This window comes from Pteropus alecto, unplaced genomic scaffold (assembly GCF_000325575.1).
Source record: "Pteropus alecto unplaced genomic scaffold, ASM32557v1 scaffold185, whole genome shotgun sequence".
Classification (NCBI taxonomy): domain Eukaryota; kingdom Metazoa; phylum Chordata; class Mammalia; order Chiroptera; family Pteropodidae; genus Pteropus; species Pteropus alecto.
The window spans coordinates 9,519,199-9,530,715 of record NW_006438088.1 but is presented as its reverse complement, the minus strand read 5'-3'; the positions used below and the strand labels follow the sequence as shown (position 1 = coordinate 9,530,715).

The following is an 11,517-nucleotide window of genomic DNA, read 5'->3' as shown; positions in this document are numbered from 1 at the left end:
TTATTTTAAAAAAAACGAAAGATAATTAGAAAGCTACTAAAAATGGTTTATTAAGGGAGTGGGGAAGAAAGCAGGGGAGAGAGGACAAGGATGGAAACAAGATTTTTCCAAATATGACTTGTGTTATAGGTTTGACCCTGGAACAATTGAAATATTGTAAATAATAAAAAATCACAATTTAAATAATAAAGAAAAAAGCAGTTGCTAAAAATTAAAAACAAATTTATTTAGTGGTATATCAAATTTTTTCTATAACCAGGTATTGAAAATAATTATTTCAAGTGACTTTAAAAACACAGTATTGTAATTATACATACCTAATGGGATATTTCTGATAAAAAGAATTACAAAGAAGTTTTAAACTGCATTCAGAAAAATTAGTGTTGTTATTTTGAAACTCTCATATGTATTTTGCAGAGTAAAGCATATCAGTAATTGTATCATTAGAAATCAAAAGTTTTAAAAGCTATATGAGAATAAAAAAATTAAATAGAAACATTTAATCTTAAAATTGAATGGGAAATATCCAGATAGGCTCATGATTTATTGTTCTCTGTTTAAAAAATTACATATTTCTTAGTTCTTTGGACAATAAAGACCTGAAAGCAATGACAACTCAGTCGCAGTGAATAAATATCCTTAGTGCCAGATTACGGCCTCTTTATACTCTCTCCCATTAAAAGGAACAGAGATCTTTGAAGTAGTTGATTCCAGGACTGGGAAGGAAACATGAGATAAATCCAAGAATCTTCTTGTGTCAGAAAGCTATGAAGGGCCATTGGGATCGTGTCGAAAGTTTAAAAGAGACATCCTGAAGAAGCTGTCACTGGCCAGTCATGGGACAGTTTGAACATCAAAAAGAATGACAGCAATGGATCGAAACACTGTACATACACAGAGACACACACTTATATGGATATTTGCACTCATTAAAAAAAAAAACTGGTCACCATTGAAGATTACTGGGACAACTGACTTATTCGGAAAATTGATAAATCAAGGTAAAGAATCAAGGCATTTATCCTGTCTCTCTTGTGTGAATTTTATTATGGTGTAAGTGTCAAACATTTGATGTGGAAAATTCCTTAAAATGGAATTCATGCTAATAAATGCAGAAGGAATAACAGAATTGGAAAATCACCATTTAGTAGCCCCTAATAAAATAATGACTCTAGGCAAGACTGCTACATTTTCTGAATAATTTTAGGATTACTGAAAGTGGACTAACCAGAAATTATATACCACCTAATATAATAGGAAACTAAAAAAGATTGAACTGAATCTAATCAAGCCTCTAGATCTAACTTCAATTTAAAGGAAATAGGAAGGGTAGAGAAAAAAGTTAAACACCACCATGAGGAAGCAATTAGCCAAGTCCAGAATGTAGAACATTCTACAGGACCATTAACTTTGTTTCTACAAGAAATAAATGTCACTGGAGAAGGAGGCAGGAAAAGCAAGGTGGGGAGGACTTTCCTAGATTAGAAGAGACTTAAGAGACATAGCACCTAAATGTAAAATGTCCATTTTGTTTGGATCATCATTCAAATTAACTGTAAAAAGACATTTTTGAGACAAGGAAATATGAATATGGACTAAGTTTAAGATAATATTAAGGAGCTGTCATTAATCTTGTTAGGTGTGAAAATGGCCTTGAGTTTATGTTAAGAAGAAAAACGTCGTTACCTGCTGAAGTATTTATGAATGAAATGGTCTTATGTTAAAATACTCCAGCAGTCAGGCTGTCTGTGAGTAAATGAGACAGATGAAGCAAGATGGGCAAAATGTTAATAATTATAGATGTTTGATGGATACCTGGGGATTTATAATGCTGTTTTATGCACATTTAAAATTTTCTATTGTGAAAAATTAAAACAAATTTTTGCTTCACATTAAAAGAAATATGTAGCCCTTTCTAATAACGCAGTAATTAAAAGTCAGTGTCTCTTCTCTTTGTATTGATACAGATAAGTATGAACGTTCTGGACATAGTTTTTATTTGATGATTTTTAATTAAATAGACCAACTTAAAAAGGGCAATACTATATAGTAGATTAAAAACAAGCTCTTTGGGAATTGGTTTCAGTAATAAAATTTGTCCTCTCAAACTGTGGTTTTGATGAGGTTCAGATTTCATAAAGCAGCACAAAATATTGTTCACTGTTTTTTTTTTCTTTTTGCAGTTTCCTAATTCATTTTCTTCACCACTGCCAAGAGTAATTTCATAAGATAGGCCTTTAGAGGATACTGCTTTTAAAGCATAACTGTGTATCTCTCTTCTTTTTTTATATTTAATTTGACCATTTGCTGTGTCCACCATTTGAACGGGAGTGGAGGAGGAAATTGGGAATAGGGAGAAGATGAAAGAGTAGACTAATGTGAGATGTGCTTTCCATTCAGATTTGTTTCTCTGCCCCTCATTTATTCCAAAAACTGTGATTAACTCTACTGTCTGCAAAGGACTGTACTAGGCTTAGTGGGGAAGATGAATAAGTCAGGCAGGTCATTGCCCTTCTGGAGTCTTTGTCCTCTCAAGGGGAGAGAGGCTTAAGCTGCTGGTTATCTAATTTATAACGTGGTAAGTGCTGCGAATGTACAGAGTCCTATAACAGGGAAAGATCTTGTCTAGGGAAGGGACAGGGAGGGCAGAATAGGAATTTATTCAGGTGGAAAGGTCAGAGGAATAGGTTTAGAAGCAAAGGAAAGTGCATACTTGAAGGGGAGGGCTTCAAGCATGTGTGCCCAGAGCAGTGAGCATTTTGGCTCTTATGTTAAGATCAGTTAAGATTATGTTAAGAAAGACATCAAAGATTTAAAATAATTTACTATGAAATATTACATACATATAAAATATCTGTAGGATGTAAAAATGTATAATAGACAATCACATATTCATCTAGTTGAAGAAGTAAAATATTACCTGTGCCGCTGGAGCCCCTTGTTACTGAATCTGTCCTTTAGCCCCTTTTTTCTAATTTTATCCTTCTCCTTTTCCTTCCTCCTTTCTTCCTAGGAGCAACCACTACCCTGAATTTTCTATTTATATATTTTTTGTTTTTCCTTTTAATTTTACTGTACATGTATGCATCCGAAGTCATGCGTAGTTTTGCATGATTTAGACCTTTGGATAATAAGCAACGGCATAACTGAATCTCATGTTGAGTGAGGATGGTGAGTTACAGGAGCCACATAGTATGAAACCACTGAAGGGCTTTCTGCAGGGGAGCAACATTAATTTGTGTTTTATAAAGGTTTTTTTACTGCAGTGTGGATAATGAATTGGTGGTGAGCAAGAATGGATGGGGAGAACAGTTAGAAGGATGCTATAATCTGGGTGGTAGCTTATAGTTGATGGTTGTAGCCTCTTAAGAGAAATTATATACAAAGTCATAACCACGGCCCTTTGGGATCTTGTTTCTCCTATCTGACCTTGCTGTTCCTCAAATATGACAAACTTGTTTCCTGCTTCAAGGTTTTTCCCTGTTCTACCGGAAGCCTTTCCTCTCAAATATGCAGAGTGCCCTCTTTTACTGCACTCAGGTCTCTGCTCAGAAGTGATCTCTGACTACTCTAGTGAGAAGTGACTTCCTGCCTTTGTCATTGTTTTGTAGTTTCCTTACTTTGCTTTCTTTTGCTTTGTAATTTTTTAAAACTCAAAAACTGAAATTACGTATTTATTTACAGTCTATCTTCCCCTACCAAAATATAAGATCTAAACAAACAAACAAATAAGATCTATGAGGGCTGGGACATTATCTGTCTTGTCTAACATTGTATTCTCCCACCCCCTCTGCCTCATACTTAGTAGGTACTTAATAAATATTTGTTGAATAGTGAATTGACTTGCTTTTGGGATAATGGAATCTAGTCTTCCCTTCTCGGCTGTCTTACAAACATCTTTCTGGCTGTAAACTTTTTACAGAGCTTGCGGTTAATGCCCAAACCCTGTTCCTATTAGACATTTCCACTTGACTATCTTGTCGTCACCTCATACTCAGTATGTCTAAAATTACACATTATCTCCCTTCCTCTGGTCTTCCAGTTTTGCTATTGCGGTTATCACTGACAGTCCCCAGGCACAAAACCTCGGTGTTATCGTGCAGTATTCACTACTCCTGATCTCTGGGGTGCTTTCTGTGCCCATATATGCCTTTGGGGGAGTTTCTGGTCAGTGTTTGCACCTCTGCTTCCTGCTGTTGACATTTTAGCCAGCCCTCAAGGTCCTGCTTGAATCCTCCCTGTTGGGGATCAAGCTGAATTTCTCATCCCAGCGCCCCTTTTGTACTTATGTCTATAGTTTTTTTTTTCTTAAACACAACATCCTGGCTTGTGCTGTTACTTTCCTGTATCCTAATGTCTAAACACAATAGAACAAATAAAATATTTATTGAGTCACCTTTATTTCCTTTTTTATTATTCTATTTTTAATCCTACCACGTGTGTCCTATCCTTAGTTTTGTCTTAGAGCTCTACTGCTTGCCACGTTGTTGTGTGTCAGCTAAGACAGTTAGCAGCAACACTGCCAACCTCCTATATTTTATTCTCATTGAGGCTGGGTTCTCTCTGAGCCTGTGGAGACTCTTGCAGTTTTAAAAGGTGAGAAGTCTAAGGTCTCCAGTCCTGTGTTATGCTGGAAATGTATTAGAGGCGGTGGAATCCGAGTTCATGATGTTAGTTTTTAATTGTATTCAGTTATTTTCTAAAATGAAAACAGTGGCTTTTTATAACTACTTAGCAGTGATAACTACTTGTGAAGATAAATTTGGTTGGTTAAATTATTTTAATTCACATTTATTGAGTGTCTATTGCAATGAGCATCGACATACAAGATTATTTTGCTTGGGGAGGGGTCTTCCAAAATCTAACAGATATGGCAGTTATTTAGCATGAATTTTGGTAAAATATGGTAAATGCTGAGTTAGAAGTTGGTACAAGATGCTGTTGGAGTGCACAGAAGGAAGCATCGAACTTCTTGAGGAGTTCATCAGGGGAGGCTTATTTCATGAAGGACATAACAGGGCCATGTCTTGATGGATGAGCAAGAATTCACCAGGTGGCCAGGGACTTTAAGTTCTTGGGTGTGGATAACTCATGAAAACAAAAGGAAGTAAGTCTGGGCCTAATTGTAGCTCCGGTAAAGGGTGATATCAACAAGAGCAGGGCTTTATTTCCTTAATATTTATAACTACCTAGGTTCAGATTTCAGCTCTGCAACTTACTAACTAGGAATCTGGACAAGTTACTCACCCCTTTGTGCCTCATGGTATGTGCGTCATAGAAGTGAAGATTAAATGAGATAAACTACATAAAGTACTTACGACAACATCTGGCACACAGTAGGTGCTCAATAAAGATTTGGTATTGTGGTTATATTTGACTGTTCACATTAGCCCAGAGCAGGGGATGGCAAACTACTATGTCTAGGCCAAGGCTAAACCCAACTCACTGTCTGATTTGTAAATAAAGTTTTATTGGAACTTAGCCACGCCCATTCATTAAGTATCATCTATGGCTACTTTTGTGCTCTACAAGACTGAGTTTAGTAGTTGTGACAAAGGTCAAATGACCCATGAAACCTAAAATATTTATATAGCCCTTGACAGAAGAAATTTACTGAGCCTGGGTCCAGAGGATAAAATAAAACTCTTCAGCTCTCAAGATCTTCAGTGATTGCTCCCAAACCTATCTCTTTCCATCCATAACTAACAGATGGCTGTAGCGGCTCTTTGGTTTTTGCTGCCTCTTCTGTATACTTTGTGATTTCTTTGGTGTTCCAGCTGCTCTTCTCTCTTTTGCCTGGATATGGGCAGCAGCGGGGCCAGGACTAGGGTGAGGTAGGTTAGGCACTCACGTTGGGTACACAGTTTTAGGGAGCCCCAAAGCACTCAGTAGTCAAAATAAATAATCTCTTAATGCAGTAGTTTTAAAAATCAAAATTCATACAAAATCTATAATTAAGAAAATATGAGTTTTAAATAAAGACAGGATCAATTTTATTGATTTTCTTTTTAATTCAGGCTCCAACATGGCTCAGCTTAGCACTAGGCAGCCAAGAACGGGTGATCCATACTTAAGCCACAATAAACCCTAGACACTCATACTTTCTACGTAAATATGGTAGCTAAAGAGTTTTTAGATTCAAAATAACATGCCGATTACATTTAATGACACACTCAGATCCATGTTAGGACTATTCTTATAAAGTATAATTGTGCACATATTTTGTTGAACTTAGCTTATGCTGGTGATGTGTATATAATCTGTTGTATAAAATGACAGGATGAAAAGTATTTTTATAAAGTTCATTTGCAGTGATTTGCAGAGAGCAGTGAAGCATAGGTTAGAATAGCAGCATTGGATAAGGCTGTTTACCAAGAGATCTGAAAGGATCACCTAGTTCCTATAAGCTTTTTCTAAGAAAGGCCAGATAGGGATAGTAATTGAATTTTAATGCTTTCTCATAAACATTGACCTGGCAAGCTTTTTTAGGTGACTAACTTTCTAATCTGCTTTGACATTTCTTCAGGGTGATGCAAACAGTGATTTGTTGGTAGGTTCAAAAATATGTGTAATTTGTTTTAGTCAAGAAGGTTTGGAAAGATTCTGTAGAATCCTATTAAAGTAGAATCAGTAAGGGCTAAGTCTGGAGGAATGGACAAAATGACCTTTCCATTTCTCAGATACTGTGTTGAGGTTTGTAGGACTTTATTTACTGTTTCAGCAAAGTGAATTCATTGTTCTAACTGGCTATCACTGTTATAAAGAGATAAAATGTAATATTGAACTTGATGCTCTTTTGCTTTCTAAATGACACTTTCAAATGTTTTTAGGTGTATAGTGTTGATTGGAGCCAAACCAGAGGCGAACAGCTTGTCGTGTCTGGTTCATGGGATCAAACCGTCAAACTGGTATGTCAGCATTACTGTATTTAGAAACAAATATTCCTCCCTCAAAGCTCCCACTGATTTTTTTTCTTTCTAGAACATACTTCTGTAACTTTTAAAATAGATTGCTAATTTTCTTTTCAAAAAAATATATTAAAGCATTTATTAGAATTAAAAATTTTTTAATCTTTTGGCTGTAACCTAATAATTAGCTCAGCATTGATTTTGGCCCCTTAAATGCCACCTTACTTTTCATAAAAATAGACTTTAAAAAAATTCTTGAGATATGTATGTATACTGTGTATATAAATATATATATTTTATGAATTGCATATATAAAAACATACATTCGAATTTACCTCTGATTAATCCTTTCATTTATTTGTAGTGGGATCCAACTGTTGGAAAGTCTCTGTGCACCTTTAGAGGACATGAAAACATCATTTATAGCACAATCTGGTCTCCCCACATCCCTGGTTGCTTTGCTTCAGCCTCAGGTAAATAATTGGATATTTACCAAAAGCCTTGCTTGTAGTGAGTAAATGGTGGCCTTGCTTTCCCCAGTAGGTGGCGCTGTGTACCTTAGATAGTGAGAGAAAAAGACTCCCCCCACCCCACCCCATCCCCGCCCTCCACGCACACACCAAAAAAAAAAGAAAAGGATTCTTTGTGCTCTTTAGACGATTTCATTCTTTACCAACCTCTAGACAAGAGTTAGCCAGGCCTGGGTTACTTTTTAATGATTTTAAACATTTGACTTAACGTGTTTCTTTTTGGTGAGGAAGAGATGCAGGACAAAGAGCAAGTGAGGGCTGCGGTATCAGTCTCTCCTTTCCTTGATGTTTACCCTCCTTCTAGGGATATTCTAAGTCATGGCCACTAAGCCATAGCAAGGATGTTCTTTGGTATTGTCTTTTTTCTGACTCTTTGCTTTTGATTTATGTCATTAGTTCTAAAGTAAAGTAGATACTTACATTTATATGTCTCATTTTTTTTATAGAGAAAAGTCATTTTATTGAAATTTAATTATTACACTTGTACTGTTTGCATAGAGATTTACTAATTTGTTTTCTGGGCCAATTTGTAAATCATATAAGACCTGAACTTATTTGTAAGTTGTAGAGAAATATTGCTCAGCTTCTCTACAGAACCATTTAAAGCAGCATAGTCCACCTGCCAGGTAGTCGTTCAGATAGATCTCCCTGTCTGCACTTGCTCCTAGCTGCCCTGGAGCACCTCTCCTTTGGCCATTTGCCTTATTCTTCTGATACCCCTTTTACTCTGCCCTCACAGCTCTTCCACTTTCATCCTTTACCTCTTCTTCCCACCAATCCCGCCTGTCTCCTGTTGTCCTGATTTTACATGATGAAGTTCAGTGTCAGGGTCCTTCCAGAGGATGACAGGGGAGGAGAAGCTGAGACAGCAAGAGTAACACTGTCTTCTGCCCGTGATTATAAGATAGAATTGTTCTCTGCGGTGAGGAAAAAGTACATGTAAAGGCATTTGGACTTATAGTTCATGTAGTTAAGAAAATGGAATATCAATCCTTAGTGATATTGTAATAGCTGCCACACCATTACTTTTCATAATGTGAATTAGAACACAGCTATTAATGAACAAATATAGTTTGTTTATATTACAACTGATAATAAATCTTTCAAAATATGGAACCAGTCTAGCTCTTGTTTACTAGCCATTGAGCTACTTTGCTTAAATGGTTTTATCCTTGGTTTATCAGAACAAAGGTCCCTAGTCTGAGTAATGATTTTAAGAATATGTAACATATGCTAGTTAATCATAAATATCTGTGGCAATTGACAAAGTAAGATCATTACTTTTTATTTTTTACTTTTAAAACTTCCAAAAAATAAATTTATAAAGAAAAAATACTATCCCAGATAATGCCTATTCTAACCATGTGCATAATAAGGAAATTCAAACACAAAAACATACCAAATAAAAAGTAAAACCCCCCTTTTATATAACCACTGTCAACATTTTCTTGCATTCCTCCATAAAAATTCTCTTGCTTGTTTCAGAATATATGGTACAAAAAATTTAAAGTATTAATGGAGAATATTCTTGAGGAAAAAGTCAGATGTTTTCAAAAACTGAATTTGCTTAGCCATGTTAGGTTTTATATGCTTATATGTATAAAACCTCTGTTATTGAAATTGTACAGGAAAATAACGTATGTAATTGTGAATCAGGAAATCTCCTGTCCCAAATTTGTTTTCCCCATTGAAAACATTGCTTTTACAGGACAGTTTTTGATTGTGGAGATTTCTTAGTAGCCTTAATCTAGTATTATAGCTGATTTGAGTAAATGTTGCCACCATTTAGAAAGAGTTCTTAGACTGTAGTTTTGAATAAACTTGATGGGAAACAATATCCATCAATTATATATTATGAATTATGTATAAATTTATATTATATATTTACATTTATGAAAGTAAGACAAATTTAAAATAGAAAAAGAGGTACAACAACATGTTTCTTTTATTTGCTCTACCACCAATAAACATATGGCTAAGGAAAATTTTCTGAATATATTTTTTTCCCAAAAGCTCTGCCACTAATATTTATTGCTTTACTTTCCTTTTAGATAATCTGTGTAATATATTGAGTGCCATTAAAGCTGAAAAAAATGTGGAAATAAAACAAAGGTGAACAATTTAATTGGCACAGGCAAAGGCAGAGTCACTCTTCTAGGCCGCCTCCTTGAGTCACTTTCACCCTGCCTCATCAGACATGAAATAGGAAGAATAAACCTATGTCTGCTCATGGTAGTCCAATATGAGGAATCAGATGATTTGGGGAGTGTATACATAAATATAATCTCTATGATACTAATCATTTTTTAATGTGTTTATATCAGAGCAGCAGATAAACAGATGTACCTCCTCAATCTTTTAAATGTTTGCCAATTTGATGCATGAAAAATATCTAATTATTGTTTTTATTTGCATATTTGATTGCTAGGGAGAGTGAAGACCTTTTATATGTTAATTGGCCACCATAGCTCTTTTTTTGTGAGTTGCATGTTTATATCTTTGACTCATTTTCCTACTGAGAGATGTTAGTTGTTTTTCTGTATTGGTGTATGAGCTCTTTTTATATTTAAGAATTAGTCCTCTGTATCCCAGGTTTTTTTGTTTTTGTTTTTGTTTTTGTTTTTTTTGGTCTATCTTTTAACCTATGTAGTTTATTTCTCACTGTAAAACATTTAAATTTTTTAGTAGTCAAAGCTCATTTTTTTGCTTTGTAGGTTCGGGCTTTCATTTAGGATAAATAAAGAGTTGGCTCAGTGAAAGGTGGGAGGCTTTGGCTGGCAAAGAGGGAGCATCCCAGGCATAGAGAGTAGGATGTTCAAAAGTAAGAACCTGATGCATTTGAAAAACTAAAAGAAAGCCAGGTAGACTGTTGCTTAAAAGGAAAGGCTAGTAAAAGGGCCGGGTAGCAAGCAGGGACCCAGATCATGCCTTGTGGGCTGAAGTTAACATTTTGGATTTTGTCCTGCGGACAGTGGAAAGGCGTTGAAAAGGTTTAAGCAAGGGAGTGATCTGATTAGGCTTGCATTTTAAAAAACTCACTCTGGCTGTTATGTAGAGAATAGTTTAGAGGTGAGCAAGAGTGGATGCTGGGAGAACGGTTTGGAGAGAGACAAAATTATGGATAAGAATGGTGACAAAAGAGATGGAACAAAGCAGGCTAATGTAGGTGGTATTTAAAGGTGATTTTATAGAATATGGAGGAGGTAAATAAAGAATAAAGAGGGATAAATAAAGAATAACTCGTAGATTCCTGGCAAGGACAAATTCATAGATGGTAATGTCAACTGAGATAAGAAATATGTTTGACAGAAGAGCTTGAGTTTCGTTTTAGAAAACATTGGACCTGTGGGACACACATATGGGGTTGTTAATGAGCAATTTGAGTTTGGAGCTGAGAAGTTTGGCCTTCTGAAAAAAAAAATTGTGTCGTTGGCTCATAAATGATAACTAAAGCCATTGCAGTAAATCAGAGCACCCAGGAAGAACTAATTAAAAGAAACCTTAGAATAGAGCACAAGTTAATAAATTAGTATTTTTGATTCATGGTTGAAAATTCGTGGATGTGGAGAGCTGACTGTATGTTCTCTGCCATTTTATATAAAGGACTTGAGCATCAGGGAATTTTGGTATCCTGAGGTATGGGGGTGCTGGAACTAATCTCTTGCCGAGATACCAAGGGATAACTATACTTAAGTTTTAGGGATTCATAATTTATACATGAATTTTTTTATTTTTATTTATTTTTAATTAAGTTTATTGAGGTAACATTGGTTAATATAATTATATAATTTTCAGGTATACATTATCATTTAACATCTGTATGTTCTATTGTGTGTTTACCACCCAAAGTCCAGTTTCCTTCAGCTACCATATATTTGATCTCCTTTACCCACTTTACCTTCCCCCTAAACCCTATGTGACTCCCTCTTTATCCCGTCGACATCCCTCCTTCACCCCCACCCCACTAGTAACCACTAGTCTATAGTCCATGTTCATGAGTCTCTGTTTGTTTGTCCTGCTTATTTGTTGCTTTTAGGTTTATATCCTACATATAAGTGATATCATGTGATTTTCAATTT

At 35.4% G+C, this 11,517-nt stretch overlaps 1 protein-coding gene across 1 annotated transcript in view; it reads left to right on the top strand.

Annotated features, from left to right (window-relative positions):
- PEX7 (peroxisomal biogenesis factor 7) overlaps nt 1-11,517 on the top strand; it is a 71,476-nt gene that overhangs the window by 9,039 nt on the left and 50,920 nt on the right. Inside the window, exons 4-5 of the mRNA XM_006915384.3 lie at nt 6,831-6,908; nt 7,273-7,381. Coding sequence (XP_006915446.1) covers nt 6,831-6,908; nt 7,273-7,381 — 187 coding nt within the window. The remainder of the gene's footprint in view (nt 1-6,830; nt 6,909-7,272; nt 7,382-11,517) is intronic.